Source organism: Bactrocera oleae, chromosome 4, assembly GCF_042242935.1.
Source record: "Bactrocera oleae isolate idBacOlea1 chromosome 4, idBacOlea1, whole genome shotgun sequence".
Taxonomy (NCBI): Eukaryota; Metazoa; Arthropoda; class Insecta; order Diptera; family Tephritidae; genus Bactrocera; species Bactrocera oleae.
The window spans coordinates 50,528,770-50,554,787 of record NC_091538.1 but is presented as its reverse complement, the minus strand read 5'-3'; the positions used below and the strand labels follow the sequence as shown (position 1 = coordinate 50,554,787).

The window sequence follows — 26,018 nt, the reverse complement described above, 5'->3', positions numbered from 1 at the left end:
TTTAATGCAGTTCAGTACCATTGATGACAATAAGTTCCCCGCAGATCTGATAGTGACAGTTTAGCGCGTAATGTCACTATCCCAGCACGGATTGCATTTGCTGGTTTTGAGCCGTCTGTATACCAATTCATGTTGCTCCCACGTAGTCACTCTCCGAGGGTGGAGTCCTCCCATTCACTTTTGCTGCCCAGTGAAACTTTGAACCTTTTTTCAAAGTATATTCTCTTGGTAATGTCGTCTTAAGGAAGGAGTGCCTCTCTCCACACTCTTTTCCTTACCAAGTCCTGATTTAGTCTTGACAAATAACCACATCTCTTCGAAGAAAATTTGATGTTTTGAGCAAGAACCGACTTTTATTTCATATTGTTCACATTGTTGTTGTTGTAGCAGCATTAAAAGCATACTTCGAAAAGTTTTAGTTTGAAATAACAATCGCTTTCCGGATACAAATCCAAAACTATTTCAGTTACGTATACCCAAATGTTATGCTAACAATCATTTAGTATGAACTTAATAAGCTTTGAAAATCACAGGAAAATGATAAAAAAACACAGAAATGTGAATTAGACTTACTTTATTTTAGAACTTTAAATTGTTAAAGCAGCAGACTTTGCGCTTACATATTCACATATTTATAATACATAACGTCATCAACGACTTTATTTAACAGCAAAAAATTTTCTCTAATAATGAACGGAAATTTAAAAAAAATAAAATAGTTTAGTATTCCCCTTCAAATATAAAAACTTAAATACATACATACATAAGTATGTACATATTAAGCATTTTTTCTTTTCTGCACAGCGTTAAGCAAACAAAACAAAAAAGTTAGCATGTCATCATAACTGAATAACTGATCATTATTAAAGAAAACAGCTCACTCCATACTCAGCTCGAAATCATTAATTAGTTTAATACTCGTATGTATGCATATTTTTGCAGAAAATTAAAAAAAATAAATAAATAAAACAAAATAAAAAAAATTAAGTGATTAAAATACCAATTGCGAACTCCTTTTTTGTTAAACTCATGAATTCATACATACATACACGTATTTATTAATAGTAATACCACATGCTGAGTCATACAATTCATTATCCACTGGCAGCACTAAATATTCGCTTCAAATATATTAATCACATACTTCTAGTTCACAGATATACCTACATATACATATGAATGTACATACCTATGTATTTGTAACGCCGACTCACAGTGGATCAATCAATACAGATAAACAAATTGATTTGAATGCACAATTCGTCAGTTTCGGGGGAAAACCAAAAACATCAGTGAAGCATCCGTTTCACAATGACTATTGTTTTCACTTATTACTGAATATACATATATAGAACATAATTGTGTATGCCTAAGCAATTTATTTGTTTTTGTGGTTCATAACTGGGTTTGATTCCAATCATCTAACTATGAATCCGGGATTAAAACATCATAGTTTAAAGTTTTGCATACCTATGTACGAGTATGTATACATATATACATCTCTACATGTCGTATTAAACTCACTATTATGTATGAATATCAAATATTATCTACTACTTTATTGGTGCTATGTTTGGTCAGTGCTTCACATCGATGCTCTTCTTAATTTCTCGACAAAAAAATGTCTTTCTATGTGAACGGAGTATTTATCTTTCGTTACTACTACAATAAGTATTTCTACAACAATGTTTCATATATTGTATAACAGAGTTAAACAGAGTATTAATATTATAATTTATTTTCAGCCATAACTTCTGAAAACCTGAAAAAGCTGTAATCCTGAAACTATGAGTGGTTAAATCAAGCAAATTTTATTAATAAATTAAAATCACGTTTATATGCTTAAAGTGAATATACTTGTATGACGTACTAAATTAAATTCATAGCTTCGACTATAATATATAATATAATATATCAACGCTTACTCAAGCTGTTACTCAAGAAGTATATTTTTCGAAATACTTCTAAAAATATTTATTTCTACGTGTAATACGTATGTAGTATGCATATGAATGCCTTACCTTAGTTGCCCCGGCTGTCATGCTCAGTTCCGGCGCATGAGGAAAACGCCCGGCGGAACTTGAGGAAAACATCCGTTGGTTTGGAAATTACAATTTGTAGGCGACCAAGAGAAAAATCTTTCAAAATATAATGAGACCAACAAATATTTGGCTTAACGGTTACAATTCGTTTCAGTGTATGAAAGATATAGATAATACAGCACTAAAGAACATCGAACTAGTTTTCGCACCCCAGCGTTATATTTATTTACTTATACTTTGCGTCCAGTATATACACATATAATTATATTAGTTTCTATATATAACTTTTATTTTTTAAAACTATGCTCTATTGCAAATTTGGCTTCAGTGGGGTGTTGCCAGATCTGTGCGATAACATTTCCTATAGTGTAAGCAAATTGTACATTTTGTTGTGCCAAACGACAAATAAAATTTTGATTTTCATCAAAATAAAAGCTCTTGTGTATTGGATTCACACTCATTTCAAAAATATTTACAAAGTAATCACTTTAAAAGTATGCCAACCTCCTGAAAACACAGACGCGATTATTTGATATTACAAGGAAAAATAACATTCCATGGCCTTGAATTCGACCAAATTTGTGGCAGCTTATTAAAAGGGTTGCGGTTTAAAGCACGTCGTGTATTATTTAATGAAATAAATAATAACATAAATTAATGCATAGTTACGAATAAATATCATATTTTATAACTTACATATTTAATATGCAACGATTCCTTTAAGTTCATTTCTTCGTGAATGCATATCTGCATTCATATTTAGAATTTTACCTAGCTCCTGATTCATCATAAACAATGTCAAAGTTTCACTTTCATCTGTCAGAATTTTCATTTATCTACCGTTTGGCACACAACCTTAGTTTAATTCCGTAATGGTCAACGTTCAAATATTTACATATAATTGAAAATTATAATATTTATATAGATATATGATTTGACCCTAATTTTGTACCATTTACCCCTAAACCACAACAGTAAAAACCAAAATTTTCAAGTATTTCCAAACAGCAGATTTGTTTTCGCTGCGATAGACCTAACTAAATAATTATATAATACTAGCGATCCCAAATATTCGAAACCTTATTCTTAAATTAGAAAAAATTGCATGCCTAAGCCACAATAAGCTTTTTTTTAAATAATGATACATATGGCAACATTATTTTTCATGCCAAGGTTTATTGACATTTCATAAAAAATGTCATAATTTTAGTTTATAAGCAACTCCGTTGAAATTAAACAAAATAATTGAAAGCAAGATAAATATTATATATATAGAATAAAAATTTATGACAAGTTAATAAAAGGTGTATAATGAGTGTAAATAGTTCTGCTAATATATATATTTAGTGTTGACTCAGTTTCAACTATACTATGGCTGTAAGAAATCTGCATCTCGCAGTGTAAGATGTTTTATAATTTAAAAGCAGTTTTACCTATATTGTTTTTGTCTATTTGAATATTTCGTTTAAAGTCCAGAAGTCTCAAGTGTAAGTTTTTCAATTTAATATTTGTGTATGTGTAAAGAAAATCACCAAAAAATGTTGTTAATTTTAACAATTTGTCCCAGTAATATTTGCAGTAGCATCATAATTTGAACATAAATAAAACAAATACGCATTTTGTTATCAAAACTGGACAACAAAGAGATAAAGCAAAACCGCTCAAAATATAACAGTAGCCTCCTAACTAGTACCAGAATACAGCCTGAAACGACGTGCTAATGAACTTAAAAAAATAACACCAACTATACTGGATACACATTACAAGAATGTTGATGGGAAATATTCTTCTTATAACAAATATAATCAAAAATCATGATAAACACAGTAATCTGAAAAAGATTGTGCCAAATTTCGTACATAAATAACATCATATCAATTTATAAAAAAAGTGATAACAAAAATATCGTGTGACATTGCTTTCCATACACAATACAATTGGCGTTGAAATGAATCATTAATATTGAGCAAACATATATAACTATATATACATAAAATTACATAGCAAGTACCTCAATTTTTAAATATCACTGTGGAGGGATCAAAGGAAATCGGACGTAGAAATACGCGAATTTTACGAAAACTAAACCAAAAACTTGCGGCAATGCGAACAAAACACTTTATTTTAATACTCTGCTGTGTTATCATTACGACTATATTTTTCATAATTTTGGGGCCGGCAGGTGAACCAAACGATTCCTTAAAAAGTATTGTTACACATACTCATCAGCAATTTAACAAATTACAAGTAAGTAAAAGAACCGTATGTATACATACATATATATCTGTGTTTATAAGCACATTTATTTATTGCAACAAAAATATATATAATTTTTGTATTCAGGAAAATTTGCGTGTTACTGAGGAAAAGAAGCTTGAAATAGATGCCAAATATTTGAATTTGCTAGGGTTCACCGATTCGATTTACGCAAAGGAGTCCCAGGCTTACAATCATTATGAAATTGGAAATGGTTTCAAATCAGATGGAGACAGTGATATTGTTGAAATATCTCAACTTCCACTGATGCAGCAAACTTCACTGAAGCTACAAAAAACCAATGGTTATACAAGTTATGGTAACTCACTTCAACATAACATCAAAACACGCCTAGCTACCATACCATACAATGGTACAAAAGCAAATTTTTCCATTGTCACATATGTACAAGATGGACAGGCGGCTTCGGTAATATTACTCGTACAAAATATTGCTTTGAAATTTCCAGAAGAACATTTACTCGTATATGATGTCGGCTTATCTGGAGATGATTCACGCAGTTTAACAGCTTATTGTAACGTCACTAAATGTTCTATCATAAATTATGATTTATCAGTATTTCCGTCTCACGCCTTTGATCGCCGCATGCACGCCTATCGGCCGATTGTGATAAAAGACGCTTTGACGCGTTCGAAAAGTATTCTTTTTGTCGAAAATTATATACGATTTCGTGGTGGTAATCTACAAAAATTACGAAATAAAGTCTTAGGTACGGGAGTTTTGGGTTGGAACACACCGACTGCTGTATCCACACGCACACATCCAAAAATGTTCGATTACTTTCAAACCGATGCGGACGATTTCATTTTTCTACGAATGGTTGATCTCGACATAGCTTTATTCATGGACACTCCTTTCGTTGAAAAGAATATAATGCTGCCTTGGTTGAAGTGTGCATTGACAGTGGAATGTATTGATCCGATTGGTAAGTTTGTTTACGTTTTTTTTTTTGTTCATTTTTAATTAATTTTTATTGCTCAACCAACGTTTACAAGTTATAAGCGCAAATAGATAATTTTCATAACTCCCAACGTATTTTAACGATAAGATAATGATTATGAATAAATTTAGCATACATTAACATTATATGGTATAAATGTCAAAAGCATTAATTTCTTTTAATGAAATTTTATATTTTCTTTAAGTATAGTACTATATAAGGCGCATTGTACCCGTACAATATATTAAATATTTTTGTACATTTCACATAAAAAACGCCGAAATGTCTAACACACTTCGGCAGAACAACAGCCTACCAGAAAATGGTACATTTTGATCAAAGGTGTCACCAAGAAAAATTTTATCATTCGCCATAAAAGATTTGGCATGTCTGCGTAAATGTTCGTAGCTGCGAATATATATTCATGTGGTTGAAGATTATAACCATGATGGCCACTCAACATGAGGTGCATATCGTAAACGATATATGGAGCGCGATAAGTTGTTAGGGAGAGAAGAGCGTATGCAATGGCATTCATTGAAAATGAGGAAAATACTATCTCTATAAAATAGTGACCAGCCACAGATATTAGCAGAACTAATAAAATGGCATTTATAACTGTAAATTTATAACGAGTTTGTTCCGAATAAGCCACTATACTTAAAAGTTGTACAATTACTATCAGATGAGGAAATATTGCCTGCAAAAAGACAAAAAATAATTGATAATTTCTGTTTGTATATATATAGTTTTAATAAAAAAGACATGTTATCTCACCAATTGTGAGTTTAGCCAAGTTGCCAATACACCGGCTTCTACGGCTAGTAGCAAAGTCACTGTAGCAAACGCAATAACATTCACTGGCGGATAACGGCGCATGTCACTAAAAAAGTACAATGCAATAAGTAGGCAAAACATGGTGCCGCGTACGCCTTGTATAGCAGGATGAGAAATCGGATCAAAGAAGAGTATGAAAATTTCAATCACCGGTAATGTTAGTACATGTTGCAGCTGTAAAAGAAGAAAATTTTATTAAAATTTACCCAAACCAAAATTGACTTTCTCAACTTACTACTAGTGTAATGAACACCTTACGTGCAAAAGTGCGTCGCAGGATTGGATCAGGTATTTCGAACTGCTGCACACTGGCATCAATCGCATATATTGGCATAGTTTGCTGCGGACCTCCATCTGCTCTAGGCTCAATATAGACATTGCCTCCCATATCCAAATTACCTATAAATTTATTAATTTTACAGCGAACACTGTGAGTTGAAATGATAAATACCTCCTTCTTGCACTTGCATCTTGCCCAATTCCGACATTGTATTATCAAACATAACGTTCGGTACCATTGTGTTGGCATTTTGTGCATTCACACCGGAATTATCACCATATTCGTACATAATTATTTGATTTTGAGTGGTAAACTATTTTAGCAAATAACTTGAATTTTGTGTAGTGACGTCACTTTTTATTTCAAACTGCTGTGGCCGATGTCCGCTTTGCAACTATTTGTTAAGGAATAAATATACTTGCAAAGAAAAAATCTCCACAGATTGATTTCAGACTTTTTGGCGACAAATTCGAATCATGCGCGTACGTTAGTGCGTTGTCCTGTGATACATTCATCTCAACACAACTTATATGCTCTACTGAATTTCAAAAAATGTTTATTTATGGCCCATACCGCGCTTTTAATTCACTTATTTACGTTCATACCTTCATCCACATTGTTGTAGTTCGGGAATATGAGTATAATTCAATTATTCTAAAAGCAGCATCACAGTAGAAATTGGTGTAAACTCCATTTTTGTAAAGCAATTTTTTGGATGGAGTCCCTCCTTTACGTGTGCTCAAAAAATACTGTGTGTAGCAACGATAAAACTGTTTGAAAACTCATTTTACTTGTAGTACAAAATCTTATCTTTTTAACGTCATATCGCGTGACCCGATCGATCGCATTTATACAACGTGAGATAAAGATTATTAATGACATTTATTGAAAAAAACAAAAATATTATAATAAAAAAAATTATATTTACTAGACCTTATACATACACAGTGTTTTAAAATTTATCTATTTGTCATTTTATTCATTTATGACATGTCTCTAGATAATAGATAGTGATTGAGGTATGCACCGCAACCTATGGTCTATTGTGCCCCTCTAGATAATAAGTAAGTTAATTGTCTATAGTTTTAATGTACAGGAATAGCAAGTGTCCAATGAACCCTAACTTCTTATTTACCTCAATATACTTTAAACATTATAAAAATTATTTAGTCTTCAGTATATTATTATGCCTTTACTTTTAGGTGCGCAATGGAATGGCTGCAAATATAATAAGAAACCGCTTTATCGTTACTCTGGATGTCACGCGTATGACGTTTCAGCTTTCAACATAGTCCTTGGTTTAACATGGCACTTAGATGTCTCGAAATACTCAATGCCCAGCGAGGGAAATAATATTTTTTACAAAGAAACACTAGAAAAAGCTACTAGAATACTAGAAAATAGACGACTTAACAACAGTGATACGTCGGAGCATCCCATAACGGAAGATTAGTCCTTAAAAAAAATGCTAGAATTGACTAGACATTGTTGTTTGTTTTCTTTTTTTAAGTGCTAAACCAAAATATTAACTTATCTGTTTAAATATTTAAATACGTAAAATGTAAGTTTAGTATATAAATATCTATGCTTAAGAAATAAATTTCTTTCAAATTGTAGCAAAACCAAATACATATATAATATTATGTCACGAGCCATACGAGTAAAAATAAATATTGCATAAGCGCTTGAAATATTGATTTTTATAGATATTCGGAAATAGAATCGGTGCTTATATCTCTGAACACTTTTTAATATACCATATGTACATATGTATGTAAACAAAGCAATGCCACTTGTCAGCGATTCCCCTAATGAAGTCGTTGGCGCTGCGTGTAGTTAACATTTCGTTATTTAACATTTTTTTAAAAATGTGCTAAATACATTGCAGAAGCTAGACAATTTTTAAACCTAGCTTTAAATATACCTCAAGATAATTTATGCCTAAAAATATGTTGCGCTCTGTTTGAAAACTAATTTTAATTTAATATTTTCATAAATATTCCATTAAAACACTAAATTTTTCGCCTCATAAGTCCAGAAATGGGTTTTAATAATGGCTAAAACAGAATATATATAAATCATAAGGTTCGTAACACAAACAAAAAATATTTGCACAATTTTAGGAGTCACGGTAAATATAATATGTATGTATGTATGTGAATTTGCAATGACTGTATGTATGTAAGTATATTTGTACATAAACTAAAACTGCAGACATTTAGGTTTAAGTGTGGTCAAAAATTTGCTGACGCAGAAGCCCTAACTCCAATTACCGTGATTAAAGGCAAGCAGGAGCTGAGGTAAATAAACATTATTATGTGTATGAATTTTAAAATTATTTGCAGTGCTATTAAAATTAAATTGATTTAAAAAATAATTTAATTTAGGTTAATAATATGGCATTAGTATTTAAAACAATTATGTGGCTATGCCTACTTGTTGTTGCTGTTAAAACGCGCATTGCACTTGCTTATGATCCAAACGATACAAAAATCGCCTCAGTTATTCCACCTGAAGGTTTTTTCGAGGCATTTTATCCGAGAGAAATGGATGGTGTGCCCAACAGTGCTTCCCGTCCCGCTCATGCGCACGGCAGTTTCTTTAAGCATCGCAATCCAGCATTGGTGGACACAAAGAATGCAGCAGCTTACGGATATCGTTTTGATGGTAAACGGCGTTTCAATTTAAAATAAAGAAGATATATAATAATTACATTGTGTGCGCTCCTTATCGTTTCTATAAAAATTCAATAAAATTTAAAATTAATAATTAATATCCAATGGAGTTGGTTAGTCTTTGTTTACCTGTTCATTGAGTTATATATATAAATACAATGTATTAGTGTATAAATATGTATGGATGTATATGCTTAAACTCTGGTTTGCTTACCCAACGAACCATAATGAAATAGTATAATATCTATCGTTATATCAAAACTGCAAAATTTCAAAAGCTTTATATAAATAAATCCACATTTTCATATTAATAATGGTATACACTTTGAAATAGGAGACAATAATTCGTTTAAATTACCAATTGCTTTTCTATAAGTGAAATTATCTCACACAATATGCTGAAATCACTCTACAAGAGTACCCATAATCAATTTATACCAGATGCTTATCATCTGACATTAACATATGACAGTTTACACCATAGCAAAATACAGTCCACTTTATACAATTGACATTTAAAATCATCTGTGCGTAGAAACGTTTTTCCGATTTTATTATTGCTGTATTGCATTATGTTTCAATAAAAAATCCTTAATCGTGAAAAATTAAAAAAAAAAGATTAGTATTGCCAAAGGGAACACCTAAAGTTGAGTGCTTAAGCAAAAATTTCGTTTTGTTTTAACAAACCAAAGAGAATATGAACGTACGGTTACTAAGCCGACTGCAGCAACGCTGGAGGTGAGCGCTAATGAATTAGTCAATAACCTCAAATGACTTTTCTCCCCACAGTGTTTTGAGACGTTATGCGACAAAACCGTCATCTTTATCCGGTGAAGAAGCGCGTATTGGCACCGGCATTGGAAATATAACAGGCAGAGCTCGTGACGATGCCAGCTCACTTACTGTGAATCAGCCTTCCACCAAAATAGTCACCAACCTACCACCGCTAACAGATCCGATACCAAATCTTCCTGAAGTTGAGTATGCGCGACCACTAGCCGAAAGCAGTCTTACACAAGTCACTATACTGCCGAATGGATTACGTGTGGCATCTGAACCCAGATTTGGTCAGTTTTGCACAGTTGGACTCGTGATCGATTCGGGTCCACGTTATGAAGTCACCTACCCAAGTGGTGTTTCACACTTTCTTGAGAAGTTGGCCTTTAATGTAAGTAGTCAATTTTTGTAATGTTTAGGTATTCAATTCATTCAGTCAGTTTATTATCGTTAATTTTACAGTCAACTGAGAAATTTCCAAACAAAGATGCTATACTAAAGGAATTAGAGAAAAACGGTGGTATTTGTGACTGTCAAAGTTCACGTGACACTCTCATTTATGCGGCAAGCATCGATAGTCGAGCAATTGAATCGGTTACACGCTTACTTGCCGATGTGACATTGCGGCCAACTCTCCATGCCGCAGAAGTGAGCGCTGCGCGCAAAGCGGTACAATTTGAACTTGAGACGCTCGGCATGCGCCCGGAGCAGGAACCCATATTAATGGATATGATACATGCAGCGGCATATCGTGATAACACTTTGGGACTGCCAAAATTGTGTCCATCAGAAAATCTTTCTCTAATAGATAGGAATGTCTTAATGAACTACTTGAAGTATCATCATACACCTCAGCGTATGGTAATAGCCGGTGTAGGGGTATGTTAAATAATTAGCACTTGTGAAATAGAAAAAAGTTGATTGTATAAAAAAAAAAATAACAAATAGGTCAACCACGACGAGCTAGTTCGAAACGTTGAGAAGTATTTTGTTGACGAAAAAGCGATTTGGGAAACTCAAGTTATCAAAGGTACCGGTGCAACAGAAGTCGATGGCTCAGTTGCACAATACACCGGTGGCTTGAAAAAAGTACGTACATGCGTATATCTATTTACTATGTGTATAATGATGATAAGTAATAAATTTATTGTAGGAAGAATGTGAAATACCGATTTACGCCGCTACTGGACTACCAGAGCTCGCACACGTTGTTATCGGACTGGAGGGTTGCTCTCATCAGGATCCCGATTTTGTCGCATTATGTGTTTTAAATATAATGATGGGCGGTGGCGGTTCATTTTCCGCTGGCGGTCCCGGCAAGGGCATGTACTCCCGTTTATACACGAACGTTCTTAATCGCTATCATTGGATGTATAGCGCTACAGCTTATAATCACGCCTATGCAGATACTGGTCTATTCTGCATACATGCTAGCGCTCCACCCAGTAACGTACGCGATATGGTTGAGGTTATTACACGTGAACTCGTCAACATGGCAAGTGAGCCGGGTAGGGATGAATTGAGTCGTTCCAAAATTCAATTGCAATCGATGCTATTAATGAACCTGGAATCAAGGCCGGTTGTATTTGAAGACGTGGGTAGACAAGTTCTGGCAACAGGTCATCGCAAGCGACCTGAACACTTTATACATGAAATCGGTAATTAAAACGCATGCAAATAATTCAAATGAATATACAAAATTAACATATTTTTCATACTCTGCTTGTAGAAAAAATCAGTCAGGGTGATATACAGCGTGTAGCTCGACGCTTACTCGCCACCGTGCCATCAATGGCTGCCCGTGGTGATATCGGCAAATTGCCGGAAATGAAGGACGTACAAAGCGCTCTCAGCAACGGTGGTCGTTTATCCTCTCGGCGACTCTCACTGTTTAAGTGAAAATCCCATGTACATACAATTAAAGAGAATATCAAGTCTTTTTGCTTTATATAGGTAATATAAACGAAATATAATTATTTGGAATAATATGTAAGCACGTGTGTTCCGTTCAAATAAAGCCACGTTACTGAATCCATTGCAGCATATCATACTCTCGTAGCAATTACGTAAATTCTAACTCCAAACTCATAAGTAATCACATTTTTATTAAAGATCAACATAAGATCAATTAGAAATATTAAAACAAAATTGTTTTTTGTGCGATTGACAATGAGAAAAATACGCTCAATTAGAAAAAAAAAAGTTTGTATTAGTAATTACTCGTAGTCACAAATTATGCAATGGATTCATACAGAGGCATGAGTTTAAATTCATTGTTGAGAGTGTATACATCACATTCATAAGTAATGTTTTTTTTTTCAAAACGAAATATTCTGTAAACCGGTGAGTCGTCAAAAATAAATCTGCCATACTTTGCATACATTTTTTATGTATATATTCGAAAAATAAAATTTAAATATCGAAAACAAAACGTTAAACCGGTTTAAAAATAAAAAATTAAATGTTGATTGTATAAATTCCGGATAATGTGTGTGTTAGGCAGGCTTGAATTTATTTGAAAATATTACTTTTCACTCGGTGGTTATAGATCGATAGTTAGGTTATGTTAAAAACACTACAGCAAACGTATTATTTTTTTTTGGTATTTACTGGACCTTGTTTTTCACATATTTCAGTTATATATAACTTCATGATTATATAATACTAATTTTAAGCTTAACTAAAAGTCGATTACCGAGATTATATGGTGTCTTGTGCCAACTCAACATTTCAAGCATTTGAAGAGAATCTTTTTATTGTTATTAAAACACTCGTATATTTGACATCGCTGCCAACTGGCACTTGAATTTAAAACTCTAGAGAATTTTCTATAACGTTCCATTTACTATCGACGAACATTCCTTGTGCCGCATATATATATATATATATATAATATATATATATTTGCATATGCTTTAGTGTGCCACAATTTAACTACTCAGCTCCCCCGACTCAATATCCGAATTCGACGACACATCTTCCACCAAATCTTGAAGATCATGTGGCATTGTGTTTAAAGATGATTTCGTATTTTCGCTCGTACTGGGCGCTGTGGCGGTTAAATTTTCTTCAAAGCAATCATCACTCGACACATCTTCACAATTTTTTTTATTGGCGCTTTTCATATCGTTCACTTCGAAATTTGCTCTTTTGGGAGAATTTGAATTCGTCCTGTTTTGCGATGTTTTTTTAGCACGTTTTCTGCTTCGCTTTTTTTGTTTCTGTTTTGTTTCCAACTGCTCATCGTGTGAACTGGTGCTGCAATCACTGCTGTGACTTGAATGATCTGAAAATCAGAAAATTTTTAATTAATATGAGTAAACAACGTGAAAAAAGAGTGGTAAAAAATCATCCTTGCAAATTTGCAATTTATATATATAATTTTGAATGGCAGATTTAACGAACCTTTAATGCTTTTTGATGTTGACTGTCGATCCTCCACATCACTATCATCGTCTGGCAGTTCATCGCTGGAAATGTCTTCACGTACACGATATTGCTTGGGAAGATGGGACTCATCCTCCATGGAATTGGTACTTTTCGGTTTCGCTTGCTCAGTTGAAGGCTCTTCGAATTCCGGTTTGAGCTCGCCACCTTTTTGCTTTTTAATACTTTTGGCTATAACACGTTTCTGATGATCCAGTTGCGGGAATAAATCACGTGAATTCTCCAAAGCTTGTTTGGCTGCATTCATTTCAGCTTGCTGAATCGATGAGCCGGTGGCGGTTGCCAAGCGTTTCGAACGGAAATAAACAGCTACCGTATACACTCTTGTATTGGTGGGTCCAATAGATTCGATCACTTTGTAAATGGGTATATCGGGTTCGCCACCCTCCATTGTGCGCAAAGTCAAACAACATTGTTGCAACTTCGATTTGGGATCGTTCCAATCTTGATTCATTATAAATATTTGCAAACGTGGAAATAGACACACATGACAGAATTGTTCACAATACAGCAAACCTTTATCCACATATAATGCACCCAAGAATGCTTCCAATAAATCAGCACGATCTTTGGTCTTTAGCTCCACCTTTGGATTCGAGTAGACCGCGTACTTGGTCATGCCGAGATCATCACAAACCACCGCCTGTGTGCGATTATTTACAAGCGATGAACGCAACAGCGACAAATGACCTTCATGATGCTCGGGAAAATGACGATAAAGATATTCGGAGCAAATTAATTGCAACACCGTATCACCTAGGAATTCCAAACGCTGATTGGAACCCAATGTGAGGTGAGTAAAACCAATGGAACGATCGGTGAAAGCGCGTGCAAGCAGACGTATGTGTTTAAACTGTATACCGATGGACTCTTCGAATTTGGTTAATTCTTGCAGCACCGGGTACGAGGAAATACAACCGCGATCACCTAACGGTTCTTGTTCTTGCAGCGGATGCTCTGGATAATTCTTCCAAATCTCTTTGAGTTGCTCGTTTTCCATATAAAGCGCATTCATAAAGACTTCATCGGCTATTGATATGCCACCATCGAGTAGCAGCGCGCCCATTAAAGCCTCAAAGCAGTTAGCCATTGCATGACGTAATTCCAATTCGTGACATAAGTCCGATCCATGCGCATACAGCATGTACTCCTCCAAGTGCAACTTCTTGGCAAGTAAAGCTAAATGCTGATTCTGTACGATGGCCGCACGATAAGTGGCCAGACCACCTTCTTCCAAATCAGGAAACATGAAAAACAAGTGTATTGAACTTAAAAACTCAACTACGGCATCGCCCAAGAACTCCAAACGTTCATTATGTGTTATATTCGACATGGTCTCGTATTCCTTGCCAAAGCGCGACATTATGTTTATAAGGGTATTTATGCCACGCTTTCGTGTATTTAAGTAATGTATTTTACGATCGCCATACTCGGGCTGTCGAATGCCACAATTAGTAAGGGAGTTGCGCGCATGATCGGGGTTCGTGCCATAATTTTCTTTATACGAAGGATGCGTCAACGCTAATTGCAATAAATATCTAAAAGAAATTTTTTATTTTAAATAAAAAATAATAACAAAAGATTTCGTAAGAAAACTCACCGATTTTTGAAACTGTAACCAATACTTTTCTCTAAAAGGTCCAGTGAACGATGAAAACGCAAGTGACCAGTAAGCACCGGTATAAGCATCGCATGCTGCACAATATCACACATAACACCGGTTCGGTAATAGCCCTTCGAACTGACCGCCACTGTTATGTTGCGCTTCATACGCCCTTGTGTGCGCATCTCCTGCAAGCGTGCTTCTTTATCTTCCAACTTGCGCTTGTCGGCAAACGATGGCTTCGACATGTTGGCCATTAGATGGCGATATTTCACATATTCACGCCATGCTTTCTGATACTCCGGATTACCGGCATAACTGAGCTGCGGTGGACGTATACCAAAATGGACGATGGCCGGATGTGTTACGTTCTCTTCGGCTTCAAAACACTCTGGTAAATCAGAAACATTGCGATCCAGCTGATCCACACGTACAGAGCATGGTTTGTAACCCGGCTTTGTCACAAGCATTCCTTTTATGAAATCAACATAATCCTGCCAATCATGTTGACTGATATCGTTTAGGCAGCGCAACTGCTCGCGATCGACAAGTGGAGCAGCACTGTCCAGTAAATAACGGAGCACTTCACTTATGGCCAATACTTCTTTACCATTGTCGGGTAGATCTCGCACGAAACGTGGTAAGAAATGAAAAGCTGGACATGTTTCAGAACTAGACATGCCGTCAGGGTATAACGAAAAATCCACCAGCTCGAGTAGTTCGTGAAATAGGTACTGATCTGAAAGATGGTAATTAATTAAATTTTATTAAAATATTATTTTTCTATTTACTTACTAAATAACTCTAATTCTCTTATGGTGAAATTCTCTGGCATTTTCTCGGCAACATACAAGATGGTATATTCAATGTTGAAGCGTATAACTTTACATGTTGGCAAGTCTGCTAGCGGTGCATGTGTCAACATAGAAAATCCTTCAAAGATAAACTCATGCTCGTCATGCTTTATTATCGTTGGCGTTTTAGTGAGAAAATTAGTGGGAGGCGAAATGGTTATACGATAGTGGTAAAGTTGCGACGCATTATTTGAATTCGGCAAACATTTCTTATAACCTGTTTCGCCGGGATATATGCCGTGTCGTATGCCAATACGACGCGATTTAGCAGAACAACGACAGAGCGGACCGTCATTCATTTCACCCGAATCATTATGCCACAAGTCGGCATGTATCCGATATGGATGCTGCACTTTTCGTGAAAGTTCCTCCATACAACAATCTTGTTCAATTTTCAACTCATCATCTGAGGAATCTTCCGACGAGGATGAGCAAGCTTCAGATTTATGTTTACACAAGCGGCGACGTGACTTGCGTGCTGGCGGTTCATATGGTGGTAATGTTTTGCGTACACGATCTGAACGTTGTAGTAATTTTTCTTCAAATAAATTGCACAGCGCTTCTAATCTGCTCGTGGAGACAACTTCATTTGGTACATCTGAACGTCGATAAAAGGGATCTGCTGGCGATGAACGTATCCATACGGCTCGAGAGTCTTCATCTTGCCCAACCAATTCTGCCAATTTTTCGGCAATATCTTCGGATGTTTCACAGTAATTTGATCTCCAACTTTTCAAAAGTCTGTCTCTTTCAGTCTCAAGCTTTGGTTCTTTGGTATCGCTTCGTGCTTCATACTTTCTTTCTCGTTGAGTATAGGGTTTTGAAGTGTCTACATATTTCGAATAGCCGTAACCTCTGGAATAAGAATATACATAAAGTAATTACACATTCAAACTATATTATTAAATATACTTCTGAGACGATGAAGGTGCCAATTGCGGACGATTGGTTGGGGATGGAATAGATGTATTACGATAATTTCCACGCGCAGTATAAGTAGCACGATTTGTCATTGGTTTGTTATGCTCATATGGATATGATCGTATGTTTGCATGTGGCTTATAATGTCCTCTATTTGGTAAGAATTCTCTACCACCTCTGTAAGGTCGATGCACATTACCATCATAATTTTGATTATGATAATTATACTCATTATATGTCGATTCATACGGTGTGTAAGGAGTTTTCCTCGGTGGCGGCACATTATATACACCTTCATTACTATATACGTCTGTATACGTATTTGTTGGTTGAAAGTGTGAATAATAAGGCGTACTCTTGTCCGTATAAGGATGTTGATAAAAATTTGATGAATAGGAATGAAAACTGTTTGCTCCAGATACTTGTGGCATCGATGACGGCAAAGTGTCATTAGAGTAATTTGCATTATTAACAATAGTTGGGTATCCTGACTGATGTGGTTCTGTAGATGACGTCTCTGGTGGTGGCGGGGGAGGAGGACCTGGTGGTATGCCAACTGGAAGTGGCGGAGCTGGGTTTGATTGATCCATATCTGGCGGTGGAGGTGGCACCATCGAAAAGTGTTGAAAATTCATTTCTCCGGAATAAATTCAATATATCTCAAATATATTTTTACCGAACACACGAAAAGAACAACTGAACTTAATGAACTAGCGGCAAAAACAAATATGTTGTGTACAATGTACAGCGTAAAGATGATCTTCATTGATAAAACTGTTTTTACCGATAACCGCAGCTAAGTTATCGATATAAGCAGAAGCTAAGTGCAAAAGTTTACAACACTTATTTAAACACAGGTTTTAATAAAGACAATTTGTTTTTTTCATGTAATTAAAATATATACTATTTCTATTTTTTTTTTTTTTGGTTATTATTTTGAAATACATATTAGTTGTGCGGATAAAATCGATATTTGTTTTACATAATCGAGAATAGTTATGTTTTCACTATTATCATTTTGATAGAACTGCAGTATCAAATAATCAGCTGTTTTACAAAATGAATTAATAAACTAATAATAACATAATCGAAAACAAATAAACAAAAACTGTAGTTATTTATTGTATTTAATGTAAAATGGAAGCAAATAGTGATATATATCAATATGTTAGTAACGCTAGGAAATGTATACAGCATTAGTTGTATATTTATTATACGGCAAATCATTAAACAATGCTCATAAAGGATCAGAACATATAAACATAGGTGTCACATATTGCCCGCTTTAAGTGATACACTAAAAAGTGGTTTTATGAAGAATTAATTTGTCAATAAAACTGGTTCGACTTAAAATAGAGTTATTTGTATAACGGCGGAAAAACATCCCAGCAGATAAATATATTTAGATATACTAATGCATATCTAAAAACTAGTGTTATTTGTTTGACCATACTGCTAATTTGTTTGACCGAACTGCTAAGTCCTTTTAAAGGTCTAGGTTATGCCGATAAATTTTAGCAACAACAGATCTAATACTACACATTTCTGAAGCTGTTTAATTATTTTCTCATATGTATATACATGCTAAGTGCATTTATATATAATTTCAGACAAACAGAGGCGCTGACACTTTTGGTTCTTCTGAAGAGACAGGTAAAGTACTTAACAAAACAAATTAATTATTGTCGTTTACTTGTTTCGCCGTATTAGCGGTATTTGAAGCTTGGGGGATTTTTTCCATTCACTGAACAATTAGGTATGACATAAACGAAACGAATAATCAAGAAAATCGTTTGTCAGTTAAGTTGTGTACTCAAATACGCAACCGTTTTAAAAATGCAATATATATATTTCTGGAAATAATTATTTATGAAAGATAAAATTACTATAATATTTTTAATTACATACTAGAGGACCCCGTTCACGCGTTGCTGTGGCTAAGGTATACATTAATTACATACTATTCAATACAGTAAAATTGTTTGATTTGCTCTTATATGTCTTTGACTTGCAGTATTTCGAGTTATGCTGTCTAAGTTTGTACGTCTACTTGATGGCATTTTTAAAAACAAAAATCCAACTGAAAATAGAAAATTACTCCCTTATATTTTTTGTTTAACCATGTATATGAAATTTTAATATTGTGTAGTCATCAAAAGTTACTAAAAATCGATATTAAGCTGTGAACTGATATTAAGCTGTGAATTGAACGTGATTAACAAACACTTATTAGCAAACAACAAACTCCTTAGTCTTTAAAACAAAATAAACTTTATCAAAAAGTTAATAAAATTATTGTTAGCAGATTACTAAATAGGTTATGCAAAGTTTGTATACTGCGTTCTGAAATCTAACTAATAGTATACATATTTTATTATTATTAAATACTTACATTAAAATGAAATCATCACGGGTATTATTAATATTACCGTCAAAGTCGATACATTTAAATGGGGCGAGTAATTTTCAAAAACTAGTAAATTAGTGCGATAGAATTTAATTAAGTAACCAAATTTCGGAACAAATGATGCTCTTTTAATATAGTCTATGGCTGTGAATGACGATGACATTCGTTACGCACGTTTTTTAAAATATGCAAAATTAAATGTATTTTTTCAATCTTTTTGAGAACCTTTTACAGAGTATAAGAAAACTACAAAAAAAAAAAAACAACAGCCAAATCGGTCTAGCCGTTCTCAAGTTATGGCGTGATAACGGGAAACGGGTTTCATTTTTATATATATAGATGTACATATATTATTATTATTACAACTTTAATTATAATAATAGTTATATACCGATATTTTCCTGATTATAATTCTTTAATGTGATAAACTCTTACAAATATAATGTCTGGAGTTTAAATATTTTTAAAGGAAATCAAATACTTCATCAGCAAACTTTTCCGACAGGGTACATATTTTCTTAAATATACGCTCCAAGATACCATGTACTTGTATTAATGTGTGTAATTATCTTAAGCGCGCATCATAACATCTTGAACTTATGAATAGCGCCCCGTGTCCATGCATTTCTTAATAAACAGTAAATAAAACAAATAGGGAAACGCTAGTTTCGGGCACTACCGAACAATTTATGTCCTCGTTTGTTAAGTAAATAAAACAAATAGGGAAGCGCTAATTTCGGGCACAACCCAAAAATGTATGTCCTGACTCGTTAGTGGCTTACACTTATACTATGTGTAAATAAAACAAACATGTCTGCGATATTTTATTGTTCGAAAGGCTATGAAAATATCGTTTTATAAAAGGTCATTCGTATATATCGGCTCCTAAAACAATTGGGTTTACAACAACAACATCAACGGATACTTTACATTATATATCCTTTTCAAGGTATCAGCTATGACTTGAAATCGGATTTTCTTCGGCTTATTCTAGCCTGAAATCTTCTATATGAATTAATGACTATACTTAGACGTCTACATCTTTCTCAATGATGTTATTGCAAATAGCAGTTACTCAAATTTAAAATGAACCTGCACACCTAACACATTCCTTTATTAAAAATGTCTTATGCTAAATGCTTTTTAGAAGTAACATTGAACTCATGAATATAACGTAATACCTAAATAATGATGTAAATACGTTTTATATTTGTATATAACACACCTCAGATTACTTTACTACATGAACAATGTATACAGAGTTAATTTCTTGTTAATAAGCAAAGTCGTGTTGCTATCACAAACTGTTTCGGAAAGTTTTAGGCATTTAGATTACCCATACGCTTCGAGTTTCAGCACTAAGAAACTACCGATATATTGAAGTACACCTCGAACGGAGTCGTCTAACTGTTTCGTATTTACTAAATAACACTCTAAGCGACCGGTGGTGATATCGCAAAGCGTCGTGTAATATACACAAAAATAGAGTATATATACATTTGCAGGAATATAGCAGAATATTGAAATATTGCCGCAATCGTTAACAACAATTAAATACGTTTTTTTTTGTTTATTTTTTTCTTAGTGTCTTGTAATTATGGCAAGAACAGACGGTAAATATTTGCACTTCTCAATAAACGTTTATAAAGCATCGCTGTGTAATAAATCACTGTTTGCAAACATATATATGTACATACATATATGCAGATCCGATTAAGAAAATATATATATACATACATATATAAGATCGCATATGTAAATATAGTCACTAGAGTAAAAGGAATATGAGAATATTGTTCCATAAAAAATGTAGTAAATTTTATGGTTTTGGCAGTGTTCGACGTTCGTATATCATGTGAAATCTAATTCTAGATTTTGTGTAAGCCCAATGCTGTTTCGTAGACAATTGAATATTATCTGCATAACTCTAATTAATTGGGAATTGCATTGAACGAGCATAGTTACTAAATGCTAAAATGTTTACTAGATTACTAAATTAATATTACATGCATACATACATATTTAGGTATATATGCATGTATGCATGTACATGCATTTAGTTATGAACGTAGCTGTGATAAGTAAACACATCTTTATGGCTTAAGCCATTCGATTTTAAAGCCATAAACAATATGTTCAAAACAACAGCGGTACTAAAATTTGTATGGGAAATCCACTTGTTGCTATAGAGTGATAGAATGTTAAAAGCGAAGTTTGCAAATAAAACTTTTATAACATAAATATTAATTTGAGGTAATTTTTTCGTCATAAGGAAGTATAAAGTAATAAAAAATGGTTTTAGTGAATACATGTTCAAATCCAACTCTGAAAGTGAATAAGTGAATTCTTTTTATTGCAAAACTTATATACAATATTGTTGCTGTATTGACAGCAGAAATTCGCAAAATATTTTTGAAAAATGTTGTTAAGTTGAAAGTGCAACGAAATTCTGTGCCGGTTACTGTCGTGCGAACGATGGGGGCAATCAAAACAGGATTAATACCTTATTTACTTGAAAAATACGAAATCGAAGAGAAGTTCGGGCGGGGGCTTATATAAAGGTTTATATGCATATTGCTGTTTTTTTCAAAACAATTGATTGTTGTCAGATGCTTATGGAGTGCACTTTTAACATGCACTTTTTACATCCCATACATACATACATATATAAAACTAGAATAGAAATTAATTGAGGTTGGCACCGCGACTTAGCGTCTATACATACATACATATATACCTACCATTATAAAACTAAATCATTACGTTTGTAATAAACCTAACTGACTACATATGCTTTATATAATATTTTTTTATTTTACTGATTTCTTCGCTTTCAGATGGCTTATATGAACAAGATTTTCCCAATATTCGTTCAACAATTTTGAATAGCAGTAAAAAGCTATGTCGACCGGCGATACTAACAAATAAGCTGCCCATACTAAAATGGCTACCTAGATATCAGGCTTCCTTTATATTTCGCGATGCTATTGCCGGTTTCACAGTCGGTCTCACAACTATTCCGCAAGCGATTGCTTATGGCGTGGTCGCTGGCTTGCAGCCTCAATACGGGCTTTATGCGGCCTTTATGGGCTGTTTCACTTATATCATTTTTGGTTCTTGCAAGGACGTAACTATCGGTATGAATGTATTCTTGTTTTTTATTTTTACTATCGTAAATTATTATATTGTTTTACAATTAATAATAGCCACCACAGCAATTATGGCTCTAATGGTACATGATTATGCAATAATTACACCGGATTTCGCCGTTTTGATATCATTTGTGACGGGCTGCACGATATTGGTGCTGGGCATACTTAATCTCGGCGTGCTGGTGCGATTTATTTCGATGCCGGTTATTATGGGATTCACCATGGCTGCGGCGTGTACAATTGGTAGTGCGCAGATTAACAATCTCTTCGGAATAAAAAGTAAGAAATTTTTGATTACTAAGAATGCGTACATCTCACTAACCATAACAGTTACTTATCAAAATTCAAAATGCATATGTATAAACGGTTCGATCGTATATGTTATTATAGGCTGAACGGTTAAAAATTTATTTTTTATTTGTAACTGTTATTTTCGCTATTACTTTTTCAATTATATTATTTTATAGCGACGCATTTTTCGCTCATAGTGTACTTCGTAATGCACAATATAATACATACTACCTATTTTTATAACACTAATTTCAAATTTAATAACCTAAAGGTCCGTCCAATAACCTCATTCCGTCTTGGAAACACTTTTTTACGCACCTCCCAAATGCACGTTTGAACGACTCATTACTTGGCGTCGGCAGCCTTATATTTTTACTCTTGATGAAGGTATTAACTTCACAGAACAAGATAACATATGTAAAAGAGCAGAACTTATGTAACTTATTATACTCTTAACTTTTAGCAAGTGAAAAATATACCGTATGGCAACAAGACATTTTGGAAATATATTTCTTTGTCTCGCAACGCCTTGGTGGTAATATTCGGTACATTTTTGGCATATCAATTAAGTCGTGATGGCTCCGAACCCTTCGTAATCACCGGGAATATTACAGCAGGCTTGCCACCGTTCCGTGTACCACCGTTTAGCACAATCGTCGATGGAAAGGAGGTGGCTTTCTCGGAAATGATTAGCACGTACGGTTCCTCATTGGCATCGATACCTTTAGTGTCAATACTAGAAATTGTAGCAATAGCTAAGGCATTCTGTGAGTATACTCTAAAAATATGTTCAACACAAGAGATGTATGTAGTTCCGATCTCATAAATACTCTTTATATGTAGCTAAGGGTAAAATTGTCAACGCATCTCAAGAGATGGTAGCTCTCGGCATGTGCAATATTATGGGAAGTTTTGTATCATCTATGCCGGTGACAGGTTCGTTTACCAGAACAGCTGTAAACAATGCGAGTGGCGTTAAAACGCCATTGGGCGGTGCCGTCACTGGTGCAATGGTATTGTTGGCGCTGGCTTTTCTAACACAAACTTTCTACTTCATTCCAAAAGCAACTTTAGCGTCAGTTATTATAGCCGCCATGATATCGCTGGTGGAACTCGAGCGACTTGCCGAGATATGGAAATCCAAAAGTATACATTTTTACGAAAAAAAAATATTTTCTTTACATGAATAACTGTAATTGAATTTTTAATTTAAGGAATGGACCTCTTTCCATTTGCTGTTACCTATGTCACCTGTTTATTTTGGAGTTTGGAATACGGCATTATTTGTGGCGTAGTGGTGAATATCACATTTATACTATATACAAGTGCCAGACCACAAATTCATTTAGAAAAGAAAAAGGTGAAAAGAGTTAAAGCATTGTAAATTTTTATGCGCTAACTGTCAACTATTTATAGGTTAGCAATTACGAAATATGTTTTGTGGATGTTAAGCAGAGATTAGATTTCGCGTCTGCGGAGTATCTAAAAGAAAGAATTGTAAAATTTATGAACGGTAATCGCTACGATGTTAATCTCATTGTTATAAAAGGAGAAGAAATTAATTCCATTGATTACACTGTTGCTTTGGTGAGTAAAAAATAGTTAACCGTAATAATAAGATAATGAGTAATAATAATATTACAACTAATAGTGTATTTAGAAGTTTATTTCAAACATATTAATAACTTATTTGGCGCTCTAACCTTACTTTTTCATAAAATACTAGTATATTAACAGTTCATATGTATATTGTTAAGTGGTATTAGTCACTGTTGTTGTACCAGAGAACTTAGAAGAACGAGAAGGTGCAGGTTCATCATATTTTATCAATTTTTCATCATAAAAATCGTTTTTATGGCAAAAAATAATCATGCATATGTGAAGTGGCATTTGTATATTTTGTCAGAGAACGTTGTTATAAATTCTCATTTCTGTTAAATAACAGTAACTACTACAGAAAATGGTGAACTCCTTGATCTCAATTTTTCAGCTCTGTTAGCCGACCAATCGAGCATCATAAAAAAAATTTGCACCTTCTCGTTCTTCTAAGCTCTCTGGTTGTACAATGCCAAAATAGTTTTCAAATATTCTATAGGCTGAATATGTTTTGATTTAAACTGAATATAATATTTGGTTAAATCAAAATATATATCGGACTTTTCGTCCAGTTTTTAACCAAAAATTTAAAACTTTTATACAGCAAATATTTCTCAAACTTGTGAAAATCTTCGAAAACATTTTACAGACCCTGTTTGATATTCTAACACCGAATTCTAAACACACTAGTCATTATTCTATCTCAACCCGTTAAAATAAAGATAAATTAAAACTAAACTAATTTGAAATATCTAACTCGTTCTATAAATTAGTATTTAATACGACTACTTATTTCGATATATTCGCTTGCCGATAAGCGCATTCCAAATTATCAATGCCGTTGTGTTTAAAAATACAGTTAAAGTGTTTATATTTTGGGCATAATCAGTCTATAACAACACTTAAAGTGCACAATTAGTGCAGCTTTGGAATTTTTTGTGACTAACTTTCCAGCAGACTATTGTTTATGATAGGAAACTACCTATATACAAATAAGGTCATAAAAACCGGTTTAAGGCAACAAAGCTTACCCTGTGTCGTAAATTTGAATTTAACTGCTATGCCTTGTTGCCAACAGTTATATGACATCACTGCACTTAGGGAAACATTACATTAGTTATATTTCGAAAATAAAATACTCTCTTCATTAAAATCATTATTACGAATGTAATTAATTCATAACTCATTAAAATTTGAGTAAATTATAAAATATTGTATTTTTCACTATTTTGAAGAACATCATGTCACTTAAGGAAGATCTTGAGGTGCTCAGTTGTGATCTTGTGTGTTGGAATTGGAACATTCGTGCCGCTGGAGTTGTTTGCAGGTTAAATGGCGATTTATATAGCTTATTTAAAAACGACCATAGCATCGAGGAGGTGGTGAATAACCATTATTTAACTCTACAAAGGAAAAATGAGAGCTCAATCGATACTGTGTGCACAAGTACTTCATAGATTTGTTTAATTTTACGCGTACTTAGCTGGTGCAATTAAGTAAAATTAGTATTTGTTTAAAGTATGTTTAAATATATATATACTTATATAATAGCTACTAAAATGCAAAGGCCAAGTATCATAAACAAACTTAACACTGATATCAACACGACGCTTGTTAAAACGATAATAATTATTGATTAAAAGAATGGCAATATAAAAATTCGGTTATCTATATTCATGCTCCTGTATAAAAGTATATAGTTTTAATAAAATGAAAAATTTAAATGAATTTATTGATAAAGGCACTTATTTTGCTAGAATGATAACCTTGACATAATGTGGGACTAAGTACTAATAGCCAGAGTGCAATGTGCATTGACTGCCGTTCTTACGACAGTCGAGTCTACGTCACCCTACGTCACCGTAACGGACCGGAATTTTTTTCCGACCAAGGATTGTCAATTCGGCAGCATTCCTCCA

General features: G+C 33.8%; 7 protein-coding genes across 11 annotated transcripts in view; 4 read left to right on the top strand and 3 right to left on the bottom strand.

The window, feature by feature from the left end:
- The window catches only part of scaf (scarface), a 64,458-nt gene extending 62,415 nt beyond the window's left edge, over positions 1-2,043 (bottom strand). Inside the window, exon 1 of the mRNA XM_036376981.2 lies at positions 2,022-2,043. The gene's annotated coding sequence lies outside the window, so the exon portion shown is untranslated. The remainder of the gene's footprint in view (positions 1-2,021) is intronic.
- Positions 2,044-4,127: 2,084 nt separating this feature from the next.
- LOC106621385 (uncharacterized) lies at positions 4,128-8,067 on the top strand. Its single transcript, XM_014240234.3, has 3 exons — positions 4,128-4,289; positions 4,386-5,244; positions 7,579-8,067. The coding sequence occupies exons 1-3, from the start codon at positions 4,146-4,148 to the stop codon at positions 7,827-7,829; spliced, it is 1,254 nt and encodes a 417-aa protein (XP_014095709.1). The 5' UTR covers positions 4,128-4,145; the 3' UTR covers positions 7,830-8,067.
- Positions 5,140-7,205, bottom strand: LOC106621386 (protein lifeguard 4). The gene is given in 5 exon segments (XM_070109144.1): positions 5,140-5,959; positions 6,037-6,270; positions 6,332-6,523; positions 6,525-6,914; positions 6,982-7,205. Coding segments are annotated over 4 exon segments (981 nt in total). The 5' UTR covers positions 6,666-6,914; positions 6,982-7,205; the 3' UTR covers positions 5,140-5,545.
- A 705-nt stretch (positions 8,068-8,772) lies between the features above and the next one.
- On the top strand, positions 8,773-9,149 carry LOC106621384 (uncharacterized). The gene has a single exon (XM_014240229.3). The coding sequence runs from the start codon at positions 8,773-8,775 to the stop codon at positions 9,067-9,069; it is 297 nt and encodes a 98-aa protein (XP_014095704.2). The 3' UTR covers positions 9,070-9,149.
- Positions 9,150-9,591: 442 nt separating this feature from the next.
- On the top strand, positions 9,592-11,816 carry LOC106621383 (mitochondrial-processing peptidase subunit alpha). The gene is made up of 6 exons (XM_014240228.3): positions 9,592-9,789; positions 9,841-10,219; positions 10,291-10,707; positions 10,777-10,917; positions 10,982-11,486; positions 11,558-11,816. Exons 1-6 carry the CDS (start codon positions 9,749-9,751, stop codon positions 11,725-11,727), a joined length of 1,653 nt encoding a protein of 550 aa, XP_014095703.2. The 5' UTR covers positions 9,592-9,748; the 3' UTR covers positions 11,728-11,816.
- Positions 11,817-12,565: 749 nt separating this feature from the next.
- Positions 12,566-17,491, bottom strand: drosha (ribonuclease 3 drosha). The gene is made up of 5 exons (XM_014240227.3): positions 16,645-17,491; positions 15,674-16,587; positions 14,876-15,617; positions 13,234-14,813; positions 12,566-13,114 (listed from the first exon to the last, which is right to left on the bottom strand). The coding sequence occupies exons 1-5, from the start codon at positions 17,286-17,288 to the stop codon at positions 12,759-12,761; spliced, it is 4,236 nt and encodes a 1,411-aa protein (XP_014095702.3). The 5' UTR covers positions 17,289-17,491; the 3' UTR covers positions 12,566-12,758.
- A 216-nt stretch (positions 17,492-17,707) lies between these two features.
- On the top strand, positions 17,708-25,827 carry LOC106621381 (sodium-independent sulfate anion transporter). 5 transcript variants are annotated; one of them, XM_014240226.3, is made up of 10 exons: positions 17,708-17,820; positions 18,264-18,306; positions 21,898-22,197; positions 22,267-22,491; positions 22,775-22,890; positions 22,967-23,270; positions 23,347-23,649; positions 23,718-23,863; positions 23,920-24,090; positions 25,335-25,827. In XM_014240226.3, the coding sequence occupies exons 1-10, from the start codon at positions 17,791-17,793 to the stop codon at positions 25,554-25,556; spliced, it is 1,860 nt and encodes a 619-aa protein (XP_014095701.3). In that variant the 5' UTR covers positions 17,708-17,790; the 3' UTR covers positions 25,557-25,827. The 5 variants fall into 5 exon arrangements, with proteins under 5 accessions (XP_014095701.3, XP_036232787.2, XP_036232780.2 ...); XM_036376894.2 differs by lacking the exons at positions 17,708-17,820; positions 18,264-18,306 and adding exons at positions 20,375-20,547; positions 20,646-20,673; XM_036376887.2 differs by lacking the exons at positions 17,708-17,820; positions 18,264-18,306 and adding exons at positions 20,376-20,527; positions 20,646-20,673.
- The last annotated feature ends 191 nt before the right edge of the window (positions 25,828-26,018 follow it).

Excerpts from the sequence above, each read along its gene's own strand:
- LOC106621385 (XM_014240234.3), top strand. The coding sequence starts at position 4,146 with ATGCGAACAAAACACTTTATTTTAATACTCTGCTGTGTTATCATTACG. Across the intron at positions 4,290-4,385 it reads AGCAATTTAACAAATTACAA|GAAAATTTGCGTGTTACTGA; the intron begins GTAAGTAAAAGA and ends TTTTGTATTCAG. Across the intron at positions 5,245-7,578 it reads GGAATGTATTGATCCGATTG|GTGCGCAATGGAATGGCTGC; the intron begins GTAAGTTTGTTT and ends CTTTACTTTTAG.
- LOC106621384 (XM_014240229.3), top strand. The coding sequence starts at position 8,773 with ATGGCATTAGTATTTAAAACAATTATGTGGCTATGCCTACTTGTTGTT.
- LOC106621383 (XM_014240228.3), top strand. The coding sequence starts at position 9,749 with ATGAACGTACGGTTACTAAGCCGACTGCAGCAACGCTGGAG. Across the intron at positions 10,918-10,981 it reads ACACCGGTGGCTTGAAAAAA|GAAGAATGTGAAATACCGAT; the intron begins GTACGTACATGC and ends AATTTATTGTAG. Across the intron at positions 11,487-11,557 it reads ACACTTTATACATGAAATCG|AAAAAATCAGTCAGGGTGAT; the intron begins GTAATTAAAACG and ends CTCTGCTTGTAG.
- drosha (XM_014240227.3), bottom strand. The coding sequence starts at position 17,288 with ATGAATTTTCAACACTTTTCGATGGTGCCACCTCCACCGCCAGATATG. Across the intron at positions 15,618-15,673 it reads AAGAGAATTAGAGTTATTTA|ATCAGTACCTATTTCACGAA; the intron begins GTAAGTAAATAG and ends ACCATCTTTCAG. Across the intron at positions 13,115-13,233 it reads AACATCAAAAAGCATTAAAG|ATCATTCAAGTCACAGCAGT; the intron begins GTTCGTTAAATC and ends TCTGATTTTCAG.
- LOC106621381 (XM_014240226.3), top strand. The coding sequence starts at position 17,791 with ATGGAAGCAAATAGTGATATATATCAATAT. Across the intron at positions 18,307-21,897 it reads TGGTTCTTCTGAAGAGACAG|ATGGCTTATATGAACAAGAT; the intron begins GTAAAGTACTTA and ends CTTCGCTTTCAG. Across the intron at positions 23,864-23,919 it reads TTCATTTAGAAAAGAAAAAG|GTTAGCAATTACGAAATATG; the intron begins GTGAAAAGAGTT and ends AACTATTTATAG.